The sequence below is a fragment of the Ochotona princeps genome, chromosome 24 (genome assembly GCF_030435755.1).
Source record: "Ochotona princeps isolate mOchPri1 chromosome 24, mOchPri1.hap1, whole genome shotgun sequence".
Lineage (NCBI taxonomy): Eukaryota > Metazoa > Chordata > Mammalia > Lagomorpha > Ochotonidae > Ochotona > Ochotona princeps.
The window spans coordinates 24,583,066-24,609,850 of NC_080855.1; the positions used below are offsets into that span (position 1 = coordinate 24,583,066).

Genomic DNA, 26,785 nt, shown 5'->3' on the forward strand with positions numbered 1-26,785 from the left:
AGGGGAGGGGGTGACAACCCGATCTGACCTCGCGGTCCAGTCCTCCCCCACCTCGAGGGCGATGGTTGCTGAATCCCGGATTTCGGACGGTGGGGTCTGAACCCCGTATATTGGAGCAGGGGGAAACGGAATCCAATATCTGAACGCCTTGTGGGGGGATGAACCCCGGAGACGGATGCACGCAGGGGCCTGAATCCCAGAGACTTGAAATTCTATCAAACAGAGACCCAGGTTTAGAAAGGTCGGGACCGGAGTCCCAGGTATCGGCAAGACGAGGGCTGATATACCTGGGTGTTGGAGCAGCGAGGGGCTAAGCCCGGAAATATGGGACCCAGGGGAGCCAGCCCCAGGTCTTCGGCTACCGACAGGGGGCCCACCCCGAGGACGTCTGGCCACACGGCCCCTCTCCGCTGGGGTCCGAGGGTGACAGCCCTCGCTTCAGCCCTAGCCTCCTCTCTAGCCCCTTCTCTCTCCTGAGAGCAACCGGAAGATTGTAGCGAAGGCGCAGCTGACAATTCTGCACTCTCTCCCTCGCCTGTCCGTCTCAGCCGCTCTCCGCACCACAGCCCCGGTCTCGTCCCGGTCTCCCTCTTCCTTCCAATTCCAAGATGGAGACCGGGCGGGAGCGCGCAGGCGCAGTAGGAACGCCGGGCCAAAGGGGGCGGGGCCGCCCGAGGGACAGCCCCGCCCCTCTCCCCTGACTGCCCTGGCCCGGGAGCCCGGCAGCCGGCGAGCCCGAGTGCGCGCGCGCCCCGCCACGCGGACCCCGGGTGGGAGGAGGCGGGGAGAAGGGCTCCGCTTGCCGAGTCTCTCCGGCGACTGGCAGTGGAGAGAGCTGCGGCGCCTGCGCCGGCCCCGCCTTCCTTCCGAGCCAGAGCTTGTTGCTAGGGGAAGCTTGGAGGGGGCGCGGGTGGAAGGCAGGCTGTGTAGTCTGCGCCTGCGTGCACGGCGGGCGGCTGGGAGAGGGAAGGGAGGGCCACTGCTGGGCGCGGAAAAGGCGGGAAAGTGGATGGCTGCGGGGCTAGGAACCATCCAACCTGGACGCTGGGGCCCAGGTGCGAGGCATCTTTGCAACTCAATGAAACTCAGTTGGCCAGATTCCTTCGTGGAACCTAGGCTCTACAGAGTTGTATGACATGCCCCAGGTCACAGGGCAACAAATATAGACGCATCTCCACGATTGGCTAGTAAGATCGATTTTATGGAAGAAATAATCAACACCTGTATCCTATATCAGAGTGCCAATTTCAGTCCTGGCTGCCCCACCTGATTCAGCTCCCTGCTGATACGCCAGGGAAGGTGGTAGAAGACGGGCCCAAGTGTTTGGGCTCCTGCCATTCTTGCGGGAGACCTGGATGAAGTTCCTGGCTCCTGGCTGTTGGAGCCATCTGGGGAGTGAACCAGGGGATGAAAGATCTTTTTTCTGTATCTCCCTGTCACTGTACCTTTCAAAGAAATAAAATAAATCTTAAGAAAGACAGGAAGGAAGGGAACAAGACCTAAAGTGGCAAGCCTGGGACCAAAACCATCTGCTGGTTTTCCAAAAGCCAATCCCAGTCATGGAGGAGCTAAAGGTAACTCCCAACCTAATGTAATCTATAGCAAAAATTAGCATCAACCAGAAATTTGCCAATCCTGCTTACACTGTAATTTCCACGTCAGCCCATCCCCAACAAGTACCTAAGCCAAGAATGGGCAAAAAAAAAAAAAAAAAAAACCTTTTATTTTTCCCCCCTTCCCACATTCCAGTTCTTCATTTTCTGTATCTTCACACTCAGAACCAAGATCCAAGAAGCTGATCTACACCTGGAGAGAAAACAAATCAACAAACGGGACATGTCAGAGGCCCTCGGAGGAAGCTCTGAGATGGGCCAGAAACACAAGCAGCAGCAGAGGGAGCAACAACTGTCAATCAACTGTCAATTGTCAATCAACCAACCAAGTGGCATCAGGGTCCCAGAATCTTCTAGGGCCAGGCAGCTTTCTGGTTGCTGTCCATGGCTGAAAGGGCAACACTATTCCTGTTGCCAAGGAGAGAGTTGGGGCTGTCAGGCCTGGCCTCAGCAAAGCAAGTGGAGTTGATGCTGATCTTCCATTTCCTCTGGCCAGAGTAGTTCCCTGGGTTTCCCACAGTAACTTCCTAGCGCAGAGCAGCCAGTGGAAACTGAGGCAGAGCGGAATGCACAAATGGCTCACAAACTGTATGAGACACACCTGACTGGGTGAAGTTTTTTGCATAACTATCCTGCCCCTTTACTGATCTGACATGCTAGATGGTTGGCCAGCATGCCCTGTACCTACTGCTACTTTTGTGACACTGACTTCCTCCAAAGATCCTGCTAGTGGATTCAGCTTTTCCTAAACACGGTGATGACTAAATGGAAGTGTGTGTAAAATGCTTGAACGACTAGGCTGTGCCCAGGAAGTGGATGTCATCAGATTATTCTGGGCTGATGAAGCTGAAGTTCATAAAATTTACATCAAAGCTAGATTCCAAATTTCAGGGCAAAGGCAAGACAAATTTGATTCATAATCCAGATAAAGTGTCAAACCTGAAGCTTTGCAACGAACAACTGTTGCCAAAAAGTGTGGATGGGAAATCAAGGTAAAGGCAGTGCCAGGCAGGCTGTTACTCTAGGGGTTAGCGCTGTGGCACACGGGATTATGCCACTGTCAGCATGGCCTGGCATCTCAAATGGGTGTTGGTTTGAGTCTAGGCTACTCCACTTCTGACTCAGCTCCTGACTAATGCACCTGGGAAAGCGGCAGATGTTCCAAGTGCTTGGGCCCCTGCCACCCACATGGAACACCTGGAAGAAGCTTCTGGCTCCTGGCTTTGTCCTGTTTCAGTCCAAGCTATTGCAGCCATTTGGGAAGTGAAGTCATGGATGGAAAAACTCCTTCTCTGTGCGTCTCTCCTCTCTCAAATAAATAAAAATATTTTTCAAAAAATTATAAAGTGGGGCTGGCATGGTGGCACAACAGGCTAATCCTTTGCTTGCAAGCACCAGCATCCCATCTGGGTGCCAATTGCTGTCCTGGCTGTCCCACTGCCTGATCCAGCTCCCTGTGTATGATTTGCGAAGTTATAGAAGGATGGCTCAAGTTCTTGGGACCCTGCACCCATGTGGGAGACCCAGAAAAAGTTCCTGGCTCCTGCCTTTGTCATTTATACATAACTCAGAAATAAGTAAAGCCAAACCAGACCATCTAGGAATATGTACTTGGTGATGAACCACAGAGCAGGACAGTTACTTACAGGGGAAGGGAGGGCACCACTGCAAGGGAACCAGAAGAGACTTCTGGGCTGCTAGAAAGTCTGTCCCCAGAGTGGGATCTACAAATGTATTAATAAATACATGAATAAATAGATAAATTGCCAAGCTGTACTTTTATGTTTTCTGGTCTTTTCTATGAGTGTCAAATGTTCTATAGTAATAATAAAGCAAAAGTAAGTAAGAAAAATGTTGACTGGGCCCGGCAGCGTGGCCTAGCGGCTAAAGTCCTCGCCTTGAAAGCCCCGGGATCCCATATGGACGCCAGTTCTAATCCCGGCAGCTCCACTTCCCATCCAGCTCCCTGCTTGTGGCCTGAGAAAGCAGTCGAGGATGGCCCAAAGCTTTGGGACCCTACACCCGCGTGGGAGACCTGGAAGAAGTTCCTGGTTCCCGGCTTCGGATCGGCATAGCACTGGCCGTTGCGGCTCACTTGGGGAGTGAATCATCGGACGGAAGATCATCCTCTCTGTCTCTCTTCCTTTTTGTATATCTGCCTTTCCAATAAAAATAAATAAATCTTTAAAAAAAAAAAAAAAAAGAAAAGAAAAATGTTGACTGCTCGGGGCATGTACTGTCCTCCATCCCTGCAGGGAAGGCTGTCATTGAATTGGGTTTTCAGGGGGCCAGAAGTAGCCATATTTGAGGCTAGATCTGCTACCCTCACCCTATCCCACCCATTCCCTGTTCCCACAGGATTGACAAGGAAAAAAACAAAAACAAAAAATGCTCACCTAGGAACCAGGCGGGAAGGAGGGCAGCGCCCTCAGAGGTGGGTTCTGGACCAGTGGGCCTCTCGACGTGGGTGGAAGCACACGGCAGTGCCACAGCAGAGCAGGCCACATGAGAGGAGCAGGAAGGCGCCTAGAACCAGCAGCCTGGAGCCGCACAGGGCCAGCTCCTCCTAGGGATAGGTGTTGGGAGGAAAGAGGGCATGAGGCAGGGAGCTGCTGCGGGGAGAGGCATCTTCCTTTGGGAAGACACCTGACCCCAGCCCAACGGGAGACAGTGAGAAGCCTGCAACAAGGGGAGCAGGCCCTACATCCAGTGAACAACCAAAGGGCAAAGGTGATTTCTCCATGATCCAAAGTTTGTCGTGATGGGTCCCACACCACCTTCTTGCCCAGCCCTTGACAAAAGACAGGAAAGCTCAGTGTCATAGATGTTTTCAAGCCGTGCAAGAAGTGCCAGATCTAGAATCCTGGCTTTCCCTGACTGTTGAGTCCCAGGGCATGCTCCCCCCAGGGTCGGGTGGGGGGCTTTGCCAACCAGGGAGATCAGAGCACAGCAGCCTCCTGGTCCGCCTCCCTCTTCCAATGCAGCCCACCTCCTGTGTCCAGCCTCAGGGCCCACTTCTCTCTCCTGCTTAGGACCCTTGTTCAGAGCCAAACCGCAGCATTCTGGCCTGGTGATCGGGCCCTAGCAGTCTCACCTGCCCCTTCTGCACCCCCTTCCCAAGCCTCCCGCATTCATCAAGGATCACCCCGACAGGACAGGGCAGAGGGTGTGGTTACAAGTCTGGCTCTGCCACTTAGCCAGCTGCGTGGTCAGAGGTAACTCCCTCCCTCCTTCTCAAGCTGCTTCCTCATCTACAAAATGGGATCATAATAACTCCTACCTCAAAAGGTTACCTGAAGATCAAATAAGATAATGGATCTCAAAGCACTTTGTATATTATAAACTGCTACAGCCAAAGTCCCTTTCTCAGATGCCATCTTCTCTCTGGGGCGCCCTCCACATGGGTTTGCATGAGGATTAACTGCCCCCTGCTTGGTTTATGTGAAACTCCGCTCACACGCCTAGGATAGCGATCAGGCCATTCCATTTCTGAACTTCTCTGAGGTCGAGATGGAGTTCTTCTGTATTTTGAGACCATGATCACTGTCATTCATCACAGCTCTATTATGTGCCCAACCAGGCACTGGGCACTTTGCAGTCACTCTCACTTAAGTCATTTGTTGGAACTGAAGGATGGTGTTGGCTATGCCTTCTTAGACATTGGGGAGCTGAGGCTCAGAGACATTCAGATGCTTGCTCTAGGTCACACGGCCTCCGAGACAAGGTTAGAAGGCCTGTACTTTTGCTGCCAGGTAAGACTGCTTCCAGACACCTTTGAGACTCAACCCTTAGCATGCAGGCAGTTCCCAGGACTGCCCCGGAGCTCCTACCGAGGTGAGCAGCTTGGTGAGCACCAGGCCTTCGTGGCTCCAGATGTGGACACACTCCTGCCTCACCCGAAGGCTCACGATGCCATTGCCTGCTGCTTCCTCGGGGCAGGGCATGGGTGGCTGGCTGGAGGGCAGGATTCCTGCACCCGCATTAAAATACAGGCAAGTTCCTGGGGTCCTTCCTGGGATCACCTTGGCCGTGATGAGGATGGACTCATCTGCAGAAGACCCTGCAGGAGGCACAGGAGAAGAGAGAGGAGAAAATGAGGGGTGGGACGGGGGCTGGCTTCAGACTTCACCCAGTTCTGAGGCTCTGTGTGAACACAAAGTGCTTGGGCAGCGATTATATTATGGGGGTGGGTCTCATAATTCAAGCTTTTGTCTCTGCATAAGAAACGAATTTCAAGCCGAGATAAGAACGGGAGCAGGACTTATCAGAAGGGAGGAAGGAATGCAGTAAGCCCCAAGGGGGAAATCATATTGCACCCCAGTTTGGTGGCTCCCTTTCTTGGCCAATGGGTCCTGGGCTGGACACATGGAGGCAGGGGTTCTGTGCACACACTGACCTCTGGGAAGGCTTTGTGGCCTCTCTCCGTGGAGTGGAGCTTTTCCACTAGGGCAGGGCTAAGGCCCGAAGATGGCTGCACGGCCACATCAGTTCTATTCAAATTAAGTACTTCATATGCCCTCATTTGTATCATTGCAAAATGAAAATAACTGGGCTTTCACAGCAGCATAAAGGAATTTAGCTTGTAATCGCTACAGCACATCATGCCAATACCGGCAAGGCTGCTGACCTCAGCCTGTATAAACCAGTTCTTCCTTTTCAAGAAAGCAGCTTTCCAGCAGATATCAAACTCTGTGAAAAGGCTCACCCCTATTTTAAATCAGTGGGGAAACGATGGCCTTGTCAGTAAATGGCCTTGGGACAATTTCTGTGTGGAACAAAATATATATACCATTAAGCTGTTAGTTCTCATTGTAAACTAAAATCTACATATATTTAAAAATGCTATAGAACAGGGCCCGGCACTATGGCCTAGCAGCTAAAGTCCTTGGTGAACGTACCGGGATCCCGTGTGGGCGCCGGTTCTAATCACGGCAGCTCCACTTCCCACCCAGCTCCCTGCTTGTGGCCTGAGAAAGCAGTCGAGGATGACCCAATGCATTGGGACCCTGCGCCCGCGTGGGAGACCCAGAAGGAAGTTCCTGGATCCTGGCTTCGGATCGGCGCAGCACCGGCCGCTGGAGAGTGAATCATCGGACGGAAGATCTTCCCCTCTGTCTCTCCTCCTCTCTGTATATCTGACTTTGTAATAAAAAATAAATAAAATCTTAAAAAAAAAAAGAATGCTATAGAACAAAAACAAAAGCCTTAAATATGTATTATAAGAAAATACTGGGCCCAGCATGATAGCCTAGTGGCTAAACTCCTCGCCTTGAATGCTCCGGGATCCCATATGGGCACTGGTTCTAATCCCAGCAGCTCCACTTCCTATCCAGCTCCCTGCTTATGACCTGAAAAAGCGGCGGAGGGTGATAAAAAGCCTTGGGCCTCTGAACCCACTTAAAAGCAACAAAGAAACACCTGGCTTTAGATCAGCTCAGCTTCAGTCATTGTGGGTATTTGGGGAGTGAACCAATGGATGGAAGATTTTTCTCTTCTTTTTCTTTGTATATCTGCCTTTGTTATAAAAATTCAATAAATCTTTAAAAAAAATAAAATGATATATTTATTTTTATTGCAAATTCAGGTATACAGAGAGGAAGAGAGACAGAGAGGAAGATCTTCCATCCGATGGTTCACTCCTCAGGTGGGCATAATGACTGGAGCAGAGGGCTGATCTGAAGCCAAGAGCCCGAAGCCCCTTCCAGGTCTCCCACATGGGTACAGGGTCCTAAGGCTTTGGGCCGTCCTAGACTACTGGTCACTACAGGACACAAGCTGGGAGCTGGATGGGAAGCGGGACCATCAGGATATGAACCAGTCCACATGGGATCCCAGTGCATAGAAGGTGAGGACTTTAGTCACTAGGCTACTGCACCAGGACCCCAAATAAATCTTAAAAAAAATAATGCTGCACCAGCGTGGGAGACCCAGAAGGAGTTTCTGGCTTTACATTGGCTGAGCTCCGGCCGTTGCGGCCACTTGGGGAGTGAATCAGTAGATCTTCCTTTCTATATCTCCTCCTTTCCGTATATCTGACTTTCCAATGAAAAATAAAATAAAATAATAAATTAAAGGATGATTACAACTTAATAATTCTATTAATCAATCTAATGTAATAATTAAAATAGTAATTAAATCATCCAATTTTAAAAACATGCGAAAGATTCTAAATATTCATTTGTTCCAAGAGGATATGCAAATGGCTATGAAGCACACGAAAATGAGTCACCAGGAATATGCAAATCACAACCTCAGAGGGACACAGACCCTGGCCACCTACCATTAGGAAGACAGAAAATAACAAGCCCTGGTGACATGGCAGGGAAAGTGCAAGTCACGTAGTGGGCACATTCAGTGGCACAGCTGGGCAGAAAACAGTGTGTCAGTTCCTCAAAAGATTAAGCACAGCCTGATCGGATATTCCACTCATGAGTATATTCTCCAGAGAAGTGTGAACATATGTTCCCACCAAAAATGTACACAAGTATTCATAGCGGCATCACTTACAATAGCAACAAAATGGAAACAACCCAAACAGAAATCAAATGATGAGTAAACAAAAAAGTGTAAGATTCACACAATGGATGTTATTCAGCTATAAAAAGAAATGAAGAACTAATACAGGATGAGCCTTAAAAACAAAACAAGACAAAACAAAAAAAACAGGGCCTGGCAGCGTGGCCCAGCAGCTAAGGTCTTCGACGGGATCCCGTATGGGCACCAGTTCTAACCTTGGCAGCCCTACTTCCCATCCAGCTCCCCTGCTTGTAGCCTGGGAAAGCAGTGGAGGACCACCCAAAGCCTTGGGACCCGGCACCCGCGTGGGAGACCCAGAAGAAGCTCCTGGCTCCTGGCTTTCAGATCAGCTCAGCTCCAGTTGTTGCAGTCACTTGAGGAGTGAATCATCGGACGGAAGAGCTTCCTGTCTCCCCCTCTGCATATCTGACTTTCCAAAACAAATAAATAAATCTTTAAAAAAAAACCAAAAAGGGGCTGGTCCCCTCGCCGGACAGCTACTCCCACTGGAGAGCGTGGGCTGGGATGGGGACAGACCAGACTAAGCAAGGCTGCAACACCTGTGCACTGCATGTGGACTAGATCAGGGAAAAGCCAGGCTGGGCTGATTATTCCTGCTGGTGCAAGCATAAATTAGAGTGGGTGAGGGATGGTTGGGCTTAGCCACAGCATCAGCTGGCAGTGGGGACTAATTCTGTCAAGTCAAACCACAGAACCACCTAAAGAGTGCATAAACCGGGAGTGAGAGAGACCTGGGAGGGAAAAAGTGGGTTCCCCCTTCTTGGGTCACTACTCCCGCGGGAGGGCATGAAAACTAGGACGGGGGCTGGGGTGGCTAGACAGAGAGGCACTCAACAACATCCGTGAGGGCTGGATGGTTGAGTTGGTTAGATGGAACTAAGCTTTAATACCCATTGACAAGTACAAGAGCCAAATGGGATGGGGGACAGACTGGTCTACTGCTACACATACTGGCAAACCAGGGTAGGGGGCGGGCCTGGTGGGGGTTATTGTGGGTCGCCCCGACTAGGCTGCAGCTCCTACTGGTTGATGTAAGGGCCGAGTATGTGCTGGGCAGAACCAGACTGGACTGCAACACCCATTGGTTCCAGTGGAAGTCGGGGCTGAAAACAGAACTAACCTAGCAATTGAAACCACCAGCTGATCGGGGGGATGGACTGTGCCCGGTCCTGTGCTTTCTAGAACATACAAGAATCTGGTCTGGGAATACCTCAAAGTTTCTTTGGAGATCTCCCCAATCGAACTGCTGGACTCAGAACTCTAACCAAGAAAAGACAGAAGACAGAACAGGTCAATCATTCATCTCAGCTGTATGTTGTTGGCAGCGAAATATGGGGCGAACGGAGACTTTATGATGGACCATATCAATTAGTGGACAACCTCATCGAGCAAAACTGGCAGCGATTCATAATTGGAGAACTATTAAAACCACTTGAGCAAATATCTCAGAGCATGCCCCACACCCGGGACTTGGGGTGGGCGGGAAACCGGGTGAGGCTTCTCCCTCAATATTCCCCTTTACCTCGGATACATGATGGAAACAATATGGACATAATAGTACTACCCACTTCCCTATACCCCCCCCCGAACCTTTTTTTTTAACCATAATTAACTATGTAACCATTGTCAACAACAATACAATACAATAAATAAATAAATAAATAAAACCCCACGAACCTCTAAAACATGATTCCAGGGGTGGTGTACCGCAGTCAGTTAAGCAATGCTGGCATCCCATATCAGGGAACTGGTTCTAGACTTGACTGTTCCAGTTCTAGGCCAGCTTCCTGGTAATGCACCTGGGAACACAGGAGAAGATGACCCAAGTCCTCGGGCCCTGCACCCGCGTGGGAGACCTGGAGGAAGCTCCTGGCTGTGGCCTGGCCCAACCCTTGTGAACAGGTGGGGACTGAATCAGTGGATATGAGATCTTTCTTTTTTTGTCACCCTTTCAAGTCAACAAATGTTTTTTATTTATTAATAAAATAATTCATCTTTTATTTAATACGTTAATTTATCTTATTAATGATAAGTTATAAATATAACTTTTAATATAATCCAAATTATAAGAATATTTATATTATAAAATACAATAAATACATTATCTTATTTCATGATGATTATTATTTTTAAAATACATGCTTCTAGGTGAAGGGAGTCAGTTACAAAAAAGCCTGCAAGGATGAATACGCAGAGAACATACTGGTGACTGCCCAGGCTTGTGAGGCTGGGACGGGGGAGGGAAGTGACTGCTAATGGGTGTAGACCATTCAAGGATGATGGGGATGCTCTTAAAATTAATCGTGCTGGTGACAGTTGCAGGCTGTTGTGTACACACTAAAAGCCATTTCCTCGGACCCTTGAAAGCAGGGACTTGTATCATCTATGAATCCTATCTCTGTAAAGCCATCATACAAAGGTACTTCAAAAACCTTGGGAAAACGGGATTCAAAAACAAGCTTATTTTAGTACAAAAAATTTGAACTTCATCATATTTCTTTTGTAACATTCATTTCTCTAATTTTTTTTTACAAAAAAGATTTATTTATTTATTTATTTGAAAGGCACAGTCATAAAGAGAAAGGGAGGGTGAAATATAGAGATGTATCCTTCATCTGCTGGTTCATTCCCCATGTGGCTTCAACAGCTGGGCCTGAGGCAGGCTGAAGCCAGGAGCCAGGAGCTTCCCTCTGGGTCTCCCACGCGGGTGCAGGGTCTCAAGGCTTTGGGCCACCCTTTACTGGTTTCCCAGGCCACAAACATGGAGCTGGGTGGAAAGTAGAGCATGTGAGACTCAAACTGGCCTCCACAAGGAACGCAAGCATTGCAACTGGTGGCTTACCCCATTATGTCAGGACACCAGCCCCTCTATGAACTTCCTGAAAACTCCAAAGAGCAATGTATTTTTTTCCAATCAGCAATAAGTATATTTCAAATAAATCTCAGGGATGATAATGTTTACTACAGCAAAAAAAAAAGCTTGTTGCAAATTTTATTTTTATTAAACCTGAACGTTTTTTCAAGATTTACTTATTTTTTGAACTAACATCAGTGACAACACATATTTCAACTGTTGCATGAGAATGATGAAAGTAGCATGGGTACTGAAATAAGATTTACTCACTTTTTTTTTAATTAGAAAGTCAATTTACTGAGAGAAAGAGAGACAGAAAGATCCTCCACCCTCCACCCTCTAGTTTACTCCCCAAGTGGCTGCAATGGCTGGAGCTAAACCAATCCAAAGCCAGGAGCCAGGAGCTTCCCCCAGTCTCTCACATGTGTGTCAGGTCCTAAGGCTTTAGGGTATCCTCCACTACCTTCCTAGGCCACAAGCAGGGAGCGGGAAGGGAAGTGGAGTAGCCAGGAGACAAACCAGCGCCCATATGGGATTGCAAGAGGAGGACTTTAGCCACTAGGCTACCACGCTGAGCCCCTGAATCAACACTCTTGATATGCGATGTGGGTGTTTCAAGCAGCGGCTTAGCTCACCAAGCCAAGATACCAGTTGCAATGTATTTGTTTCAGATGTATGCATTTGAAAAGGAAAGCCAGAGAGAGAGAGAGAGAGAGATCCTCCTTTCTTAGTTCACTCCCCAAAAGGCTGCAACAGCAGGGTCTGTGCCAGGGCAAAGCCAGGAGCCAGGAACCCCACCCTGGCCTTTCCCCTGGGGGCAAGGTGCAGGGATCTGAGCACCTGGGCCATAAGTCATGCATTTGTAGGTAGCTGAATTGGAAGCAGAGTAGCCAGGACTCAAAGCCTCAGGTTGATGCTGATGTCGGCTGCAGCAAGTGCTGGCTTAACGTACTGCAACACCAAACTGGTCCCCAGATATTTTTTTTTCAAAAGGTAGAAAAAACTGTGTCAAATCTGTACGTATCAGGCACCCCTCAAGCTTGGAGTTTGTTCACATCCATGCATGCCTGAGTGGATACACTCACCCACGTGACTCAGAGAAGCATCTTAGAATGACAGTATCACTTTCAACTGTGAGGTCCTTCCAACCTTGGAAATTAGAAAAATTCTTTCCCTCCTTCCTCTTCATCTCTCCGTTTTTTAAGATTTATTCTTTTATTTTGAAAGTCAGAGTTATAGAGAGAAAGAGAGAGGGGGAGAATCTTCCATCCACTGATTCATCCTGCAATTGGCCACAACAGCCATGGTTTGGGACAGGCTAAACCCAGATGTAGGAACTTCATCCAGGCTTCCCAAATGGGTGGTAGGAGCCCAAGGACTTGAGCCATCTTCCACAGTTTTCCCAGGTGCTTTAGCAAGGAGCGAGCTGGATTGCAAGTGGAGCAGCTGGGACTCCCATGTACCCAAACCCATGAGGCATGCTGATGTTGAGCCCATGCAGGATGCCGGTATTACAGGCAGTGGCTTTCCCCGTCACACCCCAGCACCCTTCCCTTACTGTTTGGATGAGGCACCTAAAGCCAAATACATACGGGCATCAGAGGCCATTTGGTGATGCGCTCTCCCTCACTTGTTCCCTGCAGACAAGCTCTTTGGAAACTGACAGTGGCTCATCTAAGAACACAGCAAGCACTGAAGGCACTAATTTAACTGAACAGGACATGGAAAGAGAAGGTACTTCCAAGAGGAGACAGCAAGAACACTGGGTCAAACCTGGCCTGTCATCACACCACAAGGAGAGACTCAAAGAATCAGGAAACGCAAAGAAAAGCCATTGATTGAGACGCTTCCCGTGGGTAACAAGTACCCAATTTCTACTAAAGAGGTGGTAAGTAATATCCAAGGATGTGCCCATAGCCACCAGGCTGGTGAGGAGAGAGGCAGGGCCCAGCTCTACACACTTTCATGTCACATGCTCCCACCTCCACACCCTCCACCCAGCTCACCTTTCAATCCCACTTGATGGCCTGGGATGCTGGCTTGGAATGTCTGGGTCTTGTTCCTGCCTGGACCATCCCCAAAAGTCAACGTGGTCAGTAAGCCTACGACATGAGAGCCTGGCCGTTGTGCTGTAGGTGTCCCATTCCCCGGGCACAGGGTCAGCTGGCCAAAAGACCTCAGGAAGGAGACCCAGTCCTGTGTGCGAAGAGGAACACGGGCAACAGGTGAGAGGGGAGCAGTAGCAAGTGCAGGATTGCCTGAGGGGGAGTAGGAGGGATGGGACTGGGCAGGGGGACGCTCACCTGAGGAATGTCGGGGCTGCGCAAGCCGCTCCGGTGGGTGAGGAGGTAGCCCCCAAGGCCCAGGCCGGAGAGGCCGAGCAGCAGCAGGATCAGGGTGGCACAGACCAGGGGCGGGTGGTGCGCCAGACACAGCTGCACGTTGTGCCCTGCTTGGCAGCTGCCCATGGGGAGCAAAGGCAGCCGGGCCTCCAGGGAGAGGCGGCTAGAGGACAGGGAGGGAAAAGTAAGCCACATAAAGCCTGCAAGAGGCACTGACCCCCCATGGATGCAAAGCTTAGCCGAGGCTCCAGGTGAAGAGGTGATGCCGCCAGGGCCACACAGGCTGTTCTAGCAAACAGAGCCAGGATCAGAATGCAAGGCTCTGAATTCCCCAAGATGTCCACAGCATTTCGCTTCTGATGACATTCAGGCCCCAGCCTTTTACAAGGAGGAAGGGAGAATTTTCAGACAGGAGGAAGCAGTGCTGGAGGTGTGGGGTTTGCCTGAAGCCACACAGTTCCTTCCAGAGCCCAGACCCGGCAGGGAATATCTGACCAGAACCGCTCTTGGGAGCCCATCACTCAGATCTGCTACTCATTCACCAAGGGACAGGCGGTGAGCAACCCCAGTGAGCTCAGGAGTCTGTGACACAGGAATAACATCAGATAAAGACTAAACGTGGCAGAGCAGGTGTCTCCTTGGCCCTGCAGAAACTCCATAAATGTCCGTCCCCTTTCCCTTTTTTCTCTATATGCAACTGATCCGCAAAGTCAGGTGAGGCAAAGAACACACACGCACACACACAGCGAAGGAACCGAGGCCCGGACATTTGCTCCTCTAGCAGCTGCGACAACCTGATGACAAGGAACATCTGGAAGGCCAGAGGCGGGCAAACGGGGAGGGGGGCAAGGAAGGAGACCCGAAAATGCAAGCGCCAGGAACGCTCAGCCCCAGCCCTGCCTCCAGTAGTCCTGGGACTTTCTGGAAAGGGGAAACTAAAGAGACCCGGGAGGCCAGAGCCTGAGGGTGAGCAGCGGCCTCTGGCGCACCTAGGCCTCCCCGCCCCCGCACGCCCCCTCCGAGGGACCTCAGCACCCTCATCCCTTTCCCAATCTCGCTGGCGGCGTCGGGTCCGCCAGCCCCTCGCTCTCACCGCTCAGAGCCGGGCGGAGGCCAGCGCCCCCGGCGACGTCACGCGTGCAGCCGCCGAGGGGCGGGGTCCGCGCTCGCGCTCCCTCTCCCTCCCTTCCCACATGCCCCACCCACCCTCGCGGCGCGCGCATGCGCAGTGCCCCTCCCGGCGCCCGCCCCTCCTTGGCGAGTCAGGATCGGGACGTACCAAGAGGGTGACCCGCCGAGGGGTCAAGGCCAAGAAGCAACTCGGAGGGAGGCGAAGAAAAGCGAAGGGGGCCCCCGGAGAGCTAGTGTTGGAGACGTGGCGGGACCCTCACGGCCTCTGGAGCGGCGGGGCACAAATGCGAAGAGCATCTTGTCGCAGGCATTTTTGTGCGTGTGCCTGTTGCTCGTGTCCCTCCCGCGCCGGTAGTACAGCCCAGCCGCGCCCAGGTTCCGGGAAAGGACGCGGGCTACGCCTGGCAGGGTGAGGCTCCGGCTTTAGGATTGGTTTTGCGGGCTGCTAGCGGGGGTTTGGGGTTCGCTACACTGCCTAAGGGACAGCACCGCAGCTTTTAGCCACTCTGATCATAGGCTCCTAAGGCTTCCATCTGAACATTTCATTTTTCTAGTACCCCCTGTATTAGAGACGAGAGCATCTTCCTGAGGGGGCAGGCATTCATTGTCCGTGCTCCCGCCACGCCGGGCCCTGCACTGAGCACGGGGTGGTGGGGTCGTCCTATCTCCTTTACTATCTCGATAGGAAGTGACGACAGTAAGCGTGGGAAAACGGGTTCTAGTGACCACTGAGCGCAGGCCTTAAGCACTGGACAAATATTGCCTGAAGCGGAATGTTGAGGATTTCTATCCTGAAGACAGAGCCCGTGTCCTGTCGGTCCCACCACTCTCCCAAGTGTGTGGCATCAAACTTCTCCATATATGGGCAGATGATCTCCGACCAGGGAGTCAGGACCGGGCAACCCCTGGGGGATGTGCGTCAAAGGCTACAGTCAGTGAAATGGGAGAAAATATTTGTAAATCGTGTATCCCGTAGGAAGTGACTATCTAGAAGCTAAAGAATTCTTACAACTCTGCAACAACAACAAACCAACTCGATGTAAAAGCGAGATCCTAAAAAGATGCTCAGGGCACACTATTCATTAGGGAAATGCAAAACCGAAGATGAATGATACCCACGAAGGAATCGTTGGCTACTATGGAGAATGCATGTTTAGAAAACGCCTGATTCCCATATCAGAATGCCTGAATTTGATTCAGTTCCTGTTCAACGTTCTGCCATTTCAGATCCTGGGAGGCAGTGGTGATGGCTCAAGTATCTAGGTTCCTGTCCTCCTATTGGGAGACTTAACGTCAATTCCTGGCTCATAGGCCCTATCATTGCAGTTATTTGGGGAGCAAACCCGAAGATGAGTTTGATCTCCATTTCTCGGCTTCTTAAATTAAACAAATAAAAATTACAAACATTTTAATAAGAATAGTGGGACCCAGGCTAGCACTGTGACACATTGTGTTAAACTGTCACTTGCAATGCCAGCATCCCACGTGAGCACAGATTTTAGTTCAAGGCCCTGTTGCTCCATTTCTGATCCAGCTCACTGCTAATGCACCTGGGAAAGCAATGTTGAATGGCCCAAGTGCTTGGGTCTCTGTGGAAGACCAGGATGAAGTCTGTAGTCCTTGGCTTCAGCCTGGTTCAGTCTGGAATATTGTGACTATTTAGGGAGTGTAGGGGTGCAGTGTTGTGATGCAGTGAGTTATGCCACTGCTTGCAATAAAGGTATCCCCTAGTGGAGTGTGGGTTCTTATCCCAGCTGTTCACTTCCTATCCAGCTCCCTGCTAAAAAAACTCTTAAGTGTGATGTGACCCAGTGATTCTAGTTTGAGGTGTATGGTTGTCCCTCAGTAGGCCAGCAGGCTCTGTCCCCAAGACCCCTCCCAGGGATCCCCAAATTGGCAATAATTCAAGTTTCGTATATAAAATGGCAATCTGCACATAAGTTACTCACATTCCCTCTTATACTTTTTTCTTTTTTTTAAAGATTTATATATTTTTATTGCAAAGGCAGATATACAAAGAGGAAGAGAGACAGAGAGGATGATCTTCCGTCCGATGATTCACTCCCCAAGTTACTTCAATGGCCAGTGCTGTGCTGATCCAAAGCCAGTAGCTAGGAACCTTCTCCAGGTCTCCCACACGGGTGCAGGTTCCCAAGGGCCGTCCTCAACTGCTTTCCCAGGCCACAAGCAGGGAGCTGGATGGGAAGTGGAGCTGCCGGATTTGAACCAGTGCCCATGTGGGATCCAGGCGCATTCAAAGCGAGGACTTTAGCCGCTAGGCCACCACGCTGTGCCCCCTTCTATACTTTTCACTCATTTATTTTCATTTTTATTTGAGAGATGGACAGAGAACTGTTTTTTTTTTTTTTTTGTTGCTGTTGTTAGAGACAGAGAGAGGCCCTCCATCTGCTGGCTCACTTCCCCAAATGGTCACAATGACAACGACTGGGTTAGGATGAAGCCATGAGTCAGGAGCCCCACATGAGTTCAGTCCTCCACATGGGAGCAGTGCCCAGGCACTTTGGGACATCCTCTGCTGCTTTCCCAGGTGTATTAGCAGAGAGCTGGATTGCGAGTGAAGCAGCTGGGACTGGAACCCACATGGCAGGTGGCAATTTAATCCACTTTGCCACAGCACCAACTCCTAAAGATAAATATTTTCATCAGGCTCACTCCCCAGAGGCTCACAGCAGAAGGGCAGGGCCAGGCTGAGACCAGGAGGTAAGTACTCAATCTGGGTCTTCTGTGTGTATGGCAGGGACCCAAAGACTTGAGCCATCTCCTGTTGCCTCCCCAGTATGTGTGAGCAGGATGTTAGAATTGGATGTGGAACCAGAACTCAAGCCCAGGTATTCCCATGTAGGATGTGGGGGTCTTGAGGAACCTCCTCCGTTGGTTAATTTGTTTGGATTTATTTAATTGAAACGGGGGGAGGGAGGGAGGGAGGGAGGGAGAGAGAGAGAGAGAGAGAGAGAGAAATCTCCCCTCTGTCTGCTGATTTATTTCCTGCTGGCTAGAAGAGCAGGGAATGGCCAAGCTGAAGCTAGGATCTGAGAGTTCCATCCAGGTCTCCCATCCAGGTGGTGGGCACGCCAATGCTTGAGCCACCATCCGCTGCTTTTCAGGAATGTTAACAGCCGGGTGGAAAGTGCAGCAGCAGCTACCAGACCAGCACTCCAATATGGAGATATGGAGGCAGATATACAGAAAGGAAAAGAGACAGAGAGGAAGGTCTTCCATCTGATGGTTCACTCCCCAAATGGCCACAATGGCTGGAGCTGAGCCAATCCAAAGCCAGGAGCCCAAAGCCTCCTCCGGGTCTCCCACATGGGTATGAGATCCCAGGCTTTGGGCCGTCCTTGACTGCTTTCCCAGGCCACAAGCAGGAAGCTGGATGGGAAGCAGGGCTGCTGGGATTAAAATCTGAGCCCATATGGGATCCTGGTGCATTCAAGGTGAGAACTTTAGCTACTAGGCTACCTTGCTGGGCCCATAAATCAAATTTTAAAAGTAAAAATTAAATCTGTTTAGAAAGTAACAGGCTAAAAACTGGAAAATTCACAAATGTGTGGGAATTAAATAGTAGGAAGCTACATACTATTCTGCTACAGTTTGAAGCAGAAATCGTGGGACAATGAGCAGAGCACAGGGATGTGGCAGCAGGGCTGATAAGATGCCACCAAGTGAGTCCTGGCTGACATACAGATTGGAACTTGTGACAGCTGGGAAGTTTGGTGCCACAGATGTCCCACGGAAGTCTCTCGATGGTCATAAATTTGTTGTGAACATTCACTGAACACCCACTAAACTCAGGAATAAGCAAAGCTATGTCGAATGACTTGGGTTAATTTGTTGAGAACAAAACCATTCCGTTAGCGTTAAAGAGGTCTTCTCAACTCATCTTGGGCATCTGTGGAGTTAACCAGTGAGTGGGCCCTCTCTAGCCATCTCCCTCTCTCTGCATCTCCACCTTTCAAGTCAACAGAACTATTTTTAAGACTCTGAATACACATTTTTTCCTACATATGATATACAAATGGTCAAATCATCATCTTTTCAAGGATGCTTAGTATCATTAGTCATTAGGAAAATGCAGATCGAAAGCCCCATTAGAGAATACTTAACACCAAACCTTTTTAAAAAATAAAAAATGGAAACTCCCAAGTGTTGGCAGGGATGTGGGGAAATTGGAAGCGTCCCCCAGGCTTGGTGGAACGTAAAGGGTTCCAGGTGGTGTGGAAAACGGTTTGGCAGTGCTCAGTGAATCGAATACCAAATTACCATGTTTACCCCGCAGTTCCGTCCTGACGCATATACTGTTTGAATCAAAAAACAGGTGTTCAGACAAAGAAAAAAAGATGTGTCCTAGCGTCCACAGTCACACCATCCACCATGGCCAAGAGACGGAAATAGCCTCCAAGCCTATCAGGTAGATGAATGGGTGAAGGAAATGGGGTATACTTGTGTAACGCAGTGCATTCCAGCTCAGGGAAAAAGGGAATTCTAGCGTATCCTGTAATGTGGACTTCTCTTTAAGGATTTATTTCTAATGAAACACGCTGTTCTCAAAGAGACAAAGACTGTATGATTCCATTTGTATCATGGCCCTAGAGCAGTCAGATTCATAGGGTCAGCAAGTAGAAGGTGGCTGACCCGGATTCGGGTGAATGTGGAGTTGGTGTTGGCCACCAAGGTTCAGCTTGGGAAGACATGAGAGCTCTGGAGTTGGAGAGTGGTGATGGTTGCACGGCGGTGTGAAGGTGCCCAGCACCTAGGAGCTGCACGTTAAATTGGTGAATTTTATGTATGTTTTATTACGATAAAAATGGAGGTATGGGCATTTGGTGCCCAGACTGAAGTCACCACTTGGGATACCCTGAGGAGCTGGGTTTGATTCTTGCCTCTGCTTCCAATTCCAGCTTCCTAGTAATGTCCATTCTGGATCACAGCAGATGACGGTTCAAGTCCCTGGGCTTCTGCCACACTTGGAGGAGGCTTGAATGCAATCCTAGGCTCCTGCCTTCAGCCTGACCCAGCCCTAGCTTTTGTGTGTATTTGGGGAATAGGCCATCAGATGGAAGTTCTGTCTGTTTCCCTCCGTATCTCTGCCTTACAAATAAAATGAAGACAAATTGATTTTTGTAGGAGGTGTTTAAAACACAGACACAAGGAAGGACAACGACATGCTAATACGTGTTACAACACGAACGAACCTCGAAAGCAACATGCAGAATGAAAGGTCCAGAGATAAGCAGTCATGTGCTGTCTGAGTCCATGTTTGTGAAATATCCTAAACAGGGAAATCTGCAGATGGAGTCGGTAGCTTGATGAGGATAAAGGATTCAGTGGAGAGGGAAGTGATTACTGATTAATGGTTTTGGGTTTCCTTTGGGCAGATGAAAAGATTCTGACCGGGGAGAGGCATGGTGGTGTAATGGGCTAATCCTCCACCTACTGGCACCAGTATCTCATAGAAGTACCGATTCATGTATTGACTGTTCCACTTCCTAATCCAGCTCCCTACTTATGGCCTGGGAAGGTAGTAGAGGATGGCTCTAGTCCTTGGGCCTTCTACACCCATGTGGGAGATCCGAACAAAGCGCTTGGCTCCTGGCTTCAGAGCAGCTCTGGCCACTGCAGCCATTTGGGCAGTGAGCCAGTAGATGCAAAATTGTTCTTTGTCTCTCCCGCTTTCCATGTAACTCTGACTTTTAAAGTAAAATAAACAAAGAAGCAAACATAATTAGAGTCCTTGAGAAGAGAGAGAGAATGTTCTGGAACTCAATAGAAGCAATAGAAGTGGTGACTACCGCACGTGAAATAGGCTAGTACCACTGAGCAGTAAAGATTAGGACAGTGACAAGGGTAAACTGTGTTAGTGTAACTTAAGGCAGTTTCTTAAAATGTTACAGTGATTCCTTTTCTCTTAGTACCCCCTGGACTCTACTTGCTGTTCCACATCTCTGGACCAGTGTAACCTGCTTGGCAGACTTGCAAGCAAGCAAGCTGCCCGTCCTTCCCTCAGTCATCCACGAATCGCTAGGGAGGGGTCTGGTGGCCTTACCCTCCTTCTTCACTCCTCCTTGTAGGGTTTACCTGTCTCCCAACCCTTCCCACCCGCTGACCCCAGCCCCTCCCTTGCTGCCTGCCCACCTAATGAGGCTCCTGCCCACCTCGGGACAGGAAGCTCAGGTGCCCCCCTGTTGGCGCCTGAGGGCCAGCCCTCGCAGCCACCATCAGCGCCCATCTTCGCCGAAGCTGCAATTCTATTGGTCCGCAACTGCACAGTTTGTCCTAACACTGCTCTCTCTTCCAGGCTGCCGTGTCTCCCTCCTCTCCTTCTGCCTGTGATCAAGCCCAGGGGTCGCAGGCCCTGGAATGCCTGTCCCCTCACTCTCAGCATCAATGCCCCTCCCTGTCCCTGCAGAACTATGTCTGTTCCAAACCCAACCCTCCCTGCTTTTTAACTTGTGTGGATAAAGCCTCTCTTGTTGGGATTCTGAATTCCTGGGAGGCCATGACTAAGCCATCTTCCTCCTCACGTCCATGACATTGACACCCAATCTTGTACCTAGCACATGGCATACCCCAAAAATGTTAGTGGGAGTCCTCGCGCATTGCTCCCAGCAGCTGTCCTAAAGCTCTCCCACTCTTAGCATCAGTTCCCCAATCCTTAACCCAGCCCCAAGAAGTTCCATCGGAACTGTTGGCAGATGACCGCTGTACCAGTCAGTCATGAAGTCCCGTGCTGCTCACCCCACAAAAACACTTTTCGCTGCTTACCCATCCAACCTTGCCTCTCTCCTTCCCCTGCTCCCTCTTCAACCAAGGTGATCCTCCTCCTCACTGTGTTCTGGAAACTTCTCCTTGCCACAGAGCTCCTCCATCATCTCTCTGCATTTTCCATCCTTACTCCTTCAGCACTTACAAAGTAATGCTATATTCCTGATGCTGGGACTATGGTGGGGAATGAGTCGGGTGACGTGCCACCCTTCACAAAGCTGCCTTTTAATTGAGAAAGAAACCTTTGAAATGTCCAGGACAGAAGCGAAGATGAAGACAGAGGTGAGGGCAGGGGTCTTGGCGATAGTGACGTTTGACGCCTACAGCATGTTTTGCGCAGATCTAGGAGGTGAGGGTTCCAGGTAGAAGCAACAGCCATGAGGAGACCAGAGGAGGAGAGGTTTGGCTTGTAGGGGCTGGGGCAAGTGAACACCAGTCAGTAGACGAGAGTGGTATGAGAAGAGAACAGAGAGCCGCTCTGTGACCAAGACCTTGTGTGCACACCATGGCAAGAAGACTGGAGAGGAGGCATGGGAGGCTGATGGTAATGTTTAAGAAGGAAAATTACATGTTAGGACTCTCATCCTAAAAGGATCACTTGGGTTGACTGGTGGCACGGTGGGTTAAGCCATTGCCTGATATGCTGGCATCTCATACCAGAACACCAGCTTGAGTGTTCCAGCTCACTTCCCATCCAGCTGTCTTCTAATGAGCCCCAGAAGCCAGCAGATGATGGATGGCTCAAGTGCTTGGGGCCCTACCACCCATGTGGGAAACTGGGATGGATTTCCTGGTTCCTGGTGAAGGCCCAGTTATTGTGGACATTTGGTGAGTGAACCAACAAGTGGAAGATTCTCTTTCTCTCTCTGATGGTCTTTCATTCAAATACATAAATAATTCTCTCTTTTTAAAAACAAAATCATCACTCTGGATATTAAGATAAAAAATGAACTGACAAGGAACCAAAGTAGCAGAGAAGGAAACAATTTAGAAGTAACCCCCTAGGATGCAGGGAGGATTCAATTTGTCACCACAGAGCTGGTGATAAGTCGATGAACTGGAGGTGCCTACGGAGCCAATAGGAGTTGGCGATGGAAGGAAAGGCAGAAATCAAGGAGCCCTTCTTTCTACTGGTTTCTTTCTCTTGGCACTGTGATTTTAATGATTCTCCGATGACTAAGGCAGATGGAGCCAACATCTCGACACTGACCTCTGGGCCAATATATCCAACTTCTTACTACATGTTGGACAGCCCCACAGGCACCACTGACCAGAACTCGCAGTGAGCTCAGGACACATCCACTCCACATCCCTCTCTGCGCTCCCTGTGCTCAGCCCTGGCTGACCCCACCGTCTATCCAGCTTCTCAGGGAAGCTCACGAGCTAAGAATTGGCTTGATGAATCCCCATTCCTCAGCCTCATCCATTTTGTCTCTGGTACGTTCCTGCTTCACAGGTGTCTTTCAGACGGACCACTCCTATCCCTTTGCTGTGGCTGTTGCCTCTCTGTGGGCTCTCAATGTCACTCCTGCAAAAAGTGCCACCACCCTTGTTTCCCTGTGCTCCTTCTCTCTGAGTCAGAGAGCTCAGCCTCGAATGCCAGCCTGTGTGGTCACCGTCCACTGACTTCCCCGGGAAAGGTGGTTTCTCTCTCTGCTCAACCACCCCTAGTACTCATCTTCCTCCTCAGCTCTGAGGCCTCATCCGTCTTTGCTACAGTCCTCCCTGTACTTCAACTCCAGCAGAGCCAAATATTCATGGTTCTCCAAACACAAGTTCCTGCTTCAGACATTTGCATCTGTATTCAGCTATTTCTTTTTCTTGTCTTTTTTTTTTTTTTTCCAAATTAATGGACTGGTGCCGTGGCTCTATAGGCTAACCTTCTACCTGCAGGCAGGCATCAGCATTGGCATCCTATATGGGCACTGATTCTAGTCCCGGCTGCTTGACTTGCCATCTAGCCTCCTGTTTATGGACTGGAAAAGCAGCAGAGTATGGCCCAGAGCCTCCCCGAATGGCCATAATGGCTGGAGCTAAGACAGGAACCACATAACTCCATCTGGGTCTCCGACATGGGAACAGGGATCCAAATGCTTGGGCCATCCTCTGTTGCCTTCCCAGGCACTTTAGCAAGTAGTTGAATTGGAAGCAGAGTAGCCAGGATTCAAACCAGTGTTGCCACACCATAAACCTCCAGTCCCATGGGAGCTGTTTGACTCAGAATGTTTGCTACTTTGTCTGACAAACGCGTACTCCTTGCCCACACACCGAATTTATGTCTCTAGTCCCAAACACTCATACAGTCCGTATCTGTTTGACATCTCACTTGGACATATGAGGTATATAGGTCCCTGAAACTTATTATATACTAAATTAAATTATTCATTTTTCCCTCCAAAACTTCCTCTACCTGTCACCTCGTGCTGTAGTTCAGTCAGGATTTGGGTGTTTCCCAGGGGGTTGTGTTGGGAGTGTTGTCCCCAGGGTTTCAGTACTGGGAAGGGGTGGCCTCTTAAAGAGGTGAGGCTCGGTGAGGGGTCCTTAGGATCTGTGTCCCTCAGAGGGCTTAGGTTATTCTCAGAAGATTCTGGTGGTGAGCGAACTAGTTAAGCCACAGGATCCAAAATGTGGGAACACCCTGCGTTGGTGAAGGGATGGGAAAGCAAGTGATGCAAGCTGGCTGCAGTTCGCCACAGGAAGGACCAAGTGAAAACAGTTGCCAAGCTGAACACACCTCCCACCCAGCAACTCTTCTTTTCAAAATTTGTCTGACCCTGTCTTCATTCATGTCTTCCAAGTAGTATTGCAAAGATATCCATGACATGGGCAGGTTTCAAAGCTCAGTAGGCTAACCCTCCACCCTGTGCCACCAGCATCCCATATGGGTGCCAGTTTGTGTCCCAACTGCTCCACTTCCCATCCAGCTCTCTGGTTATGGCCCAGGGAGGGCACAGATGATGTAGAGGATGACCCAAGGTCTTGGAACTTACACCTGTGTGGGAGACCCAGAAGAAGCTTCGGACCAGCTCAGCTCTGGCCATTGTAGTCATTTAGGGAGTGAACCAATGGATGGAAGACCTTCTCTCTCTGTCTCTCATTCTCTGGCTGTAAATTTGTCAAAAAATAAATAAATCTTTTTTTTTAAAAGACGTCCATTACAGTGTTGTTTGTAGTTGGCCAGAAACAACCTAATGGTCCTGTTAGTGGGGCTGTGGACCAGCTGTGGTCTGTCTGTGAAATGCAATGAGACAGGCTTACCTGAACAGGCATGGAATAAACCCTAAGATACATCAGGTGGAAACAGCATGATGTAAGGAAGCTGAGATGCGACATAGACATTTCAGCTTTGTGAAAGGAAGGTGATTAAATACATACCCGCTTATCTATGCGTAGAATGTTCTGAAAAGGTAAACAAGGAACTCTGCATGGTGATGGCCTCTGGGAGGTGAGCTGGAGCACAAGGGGTCAAGGTACAGGAAACTTGACACAATCTGTGGGATTTTTTTCTAAATCAAGTGTGTTACAACTTCACTAACATAGTATTTTTTAAGTCAACCTTTCTGCTTATTGGACAGGGATAGAGGAAAAAGCTTCAGCCTTCCACGTGGCCTAGGGGCTAAGACGGACAGGCAAAGGCCAGGTCAAGCTTAGAAGGCTCTGTTCTCTCTGTCATATTCTGCCCCACACACTCTCTCTCTGTTCCGCCTTCTCTCCTACCTACCCTTCTCAGCTGCATGGGCAGGTGTAAGAGAGGGACTAGGAGTGAGCCTGGAAGCCTGAACTATAAACCTGACCTTGCCATGGACCCACTCCTATGTGGCCAGGGTACGCCAGACTGTGTCCAAATCAGCTTGATTCAAGCTGTTAAGACTAGGCAAGTACTTCCTTGTACAGACCTAGGGCGTTTGGGGAAGCTAAAGAAGAAACTGCAGCAGAGGGGCAGAGTCACAGAGAGAGAAGGTCCTTTATCCACTGGTTCATTCCTCAAATGGCCATAAACACCAAAGCTGAGCTGGTCCGAAGGCAGGAACCAAGAGCCAGGAGCCTTTTCCGGGTCCCTCACGTGTTTGCAGGGTCCCAAGGCCCCAGGTCATCCTCTGCTGCCTTCCCAGGTCATAAGCAAGGAGCTGGATAGAAAGTGGAGCAGCCAGGACACAAACTGGTTCATACAATGGGATACTGGCACTACAGGGTGGAGGATTATCCTGTTGAGTCATGGTACCAACCCCCAACTTATTTTTATTTAAAAGGCATACTTACAGAAAAAGGAGAGTGACAGATTTTAGAGAGATTGAGAGAGAAATTTTCACCCACTGGTTCACTCCCCAGAAGGCTTCAAGGGCTGGTCCTGGGCCAGTGTGAAACTAGAAGCCAGAGTTTGCCCCAGATTTCCCATGTGGGTACATGGGCCTGGACACTTGATTCATTCTTCACTGCTTCCCCAGGTTATTAATAGAGAGCTGAATAGGAATCAGAGCAGCTGGCACATGAACTGATGCCTATCTGGGATGCCGGCAATACAGACAGAGGCTTAGTGTGCTATGCCACAGCACTGGCCCTATAGTAACTATGTTTTAAATGGTGGTTCTGGTGGCTCATTTGGCCTAGCCATTAAAAAACTTAGATGGCTCCACATCCGACAGCGGTGCCTGAGTCTGAGTCCTGGCTCTGTTCCTGATTCCAGGGTTCCTCCTGCTCATGGGCAACCCAGGGTGCCTCCCAGAGGGCAGCAGGAGACAGCTTAAGGGACTGGGTTCCTGTCACCCAGGTGACCTGGATTGAGTTCCCACTCCTGGGCATTCGAGGAGTGAACCAGTGGATGGAAGCTCTCTGTCTCTCCATCTCTCAAATAAATAAAATGAGAATTAAAGAGAACAAGTAAATGCAATTAATACACCAATAAGACACTGGTTCTAAGCATTGGTTTCTCCTGTTGCCAAGCCCAGTTTACCATGACAAGCATAGGAACCATGATGGTCCTCACTCCAGGGCCTAGTTCTGGACAGGGTACTCTGGTATGGCAAGGGCCAGGACTAACCCCAGGCCCAGGGAAACCGAGGCAGAAAGCTTGGTTCTCCCAACAGAGGAAAGGAAGGAGGCAAGGACCCGAGGGGCCTAGGGGTCCCCAGGCTCTTTGCCTGCAGGGAAAGGAGAAGAAAACTCCTCTCCAGACCCCCAGGCTTTTTGGAGAGCAGGTAAAGGGCACACTTTGTAGCACAAGGCAAGAACGAGGGGAGGGGCGACTCCATCCCCCCGCCTGTCCGCTCCCATCTGCACGGGCCAGAGCAAGTGTTGTAGGACTGGATCCCTTTGACCTAGGATTCCTGGGCTGCAGCAATCCTTAAAGACATTCCAGCCCAAGTCTGGGATGCCAGCATGCCTTCCCCACCCCCGCAGAGCTGGCACAGCCCCAGGGAAACCAAGACCATTCTCCTGCTCCTTCTGCAGGAGGGGCAGGCCTGGGAGGACTTTCCCTGCTCGGGCTCCACCCCAGCTCCTACCTGAGACAGCTCCACTTTTTCCTC

The 26,785-nt window shown here is 50.0% G+C and overlaps 1 protein-coding gene across 2 annotated transcripts; it reads right to left on the minus strand.

The window, feature by feature from the left end:
• Positions 1-4,041: 4,041 nt before the first annotated feature.
• Positions 4,042-26,785, minus strand: TMEM219 (transmembrane protein 219). Of its 2 annotated transcripts, none has more exons than XM_004587132.3 (5): positions 26,762-26,785; positions 13,308-13,509; positions 13,011-13,200; positions 5,444-5,673; positions 4,042-4,179 (listed from the first exon to the last, which is right to left on the minus strand). In XM_004587132.3, the coding sequence occupies exons 2-5, from the start codon at positions 13,470-13,472 to the stop codon at positions 4,042-4,044; spliced, it is 723 nt and encodes a 240-aa protein (XP_004587189.2). In that variant the 5' UTR covers positions 13,473-13,509; positions 26,762-26,785. The 2 variants fall into 2 exon arrangements, with proteins under 2 accessions (XP_004587189.2, XP_058537090.1); XM_058681107.1 differs by lacking the exon at positions 26,762-26,785 and adding an exon at positions 14,440-14,559.

Coding starts and splice junctions, on each gene's coding strand:
- TMEM219 (XM_004587132.3), bottom strand. CDS start 13,472: ATGGGCAGCTGCCAAGCAGGGCACAACGTGCAGCTGTGTCTGGCGCAC. Junction 5,674..13,010: donor CCATCAAGTGGGATTGAAAG/GTGAGCTGGGTG, acceptor TGCCTCCTGCAG/GGTCTTCTGCAGATGAGTCC. Junction 4,180..5,443: donor TCACCAAGCTGCTCACCTCG/GTAGGAGCTCCG, acceptor ACCTATCCCTAG/GAGGAGCTGGCCCTGTGCGG.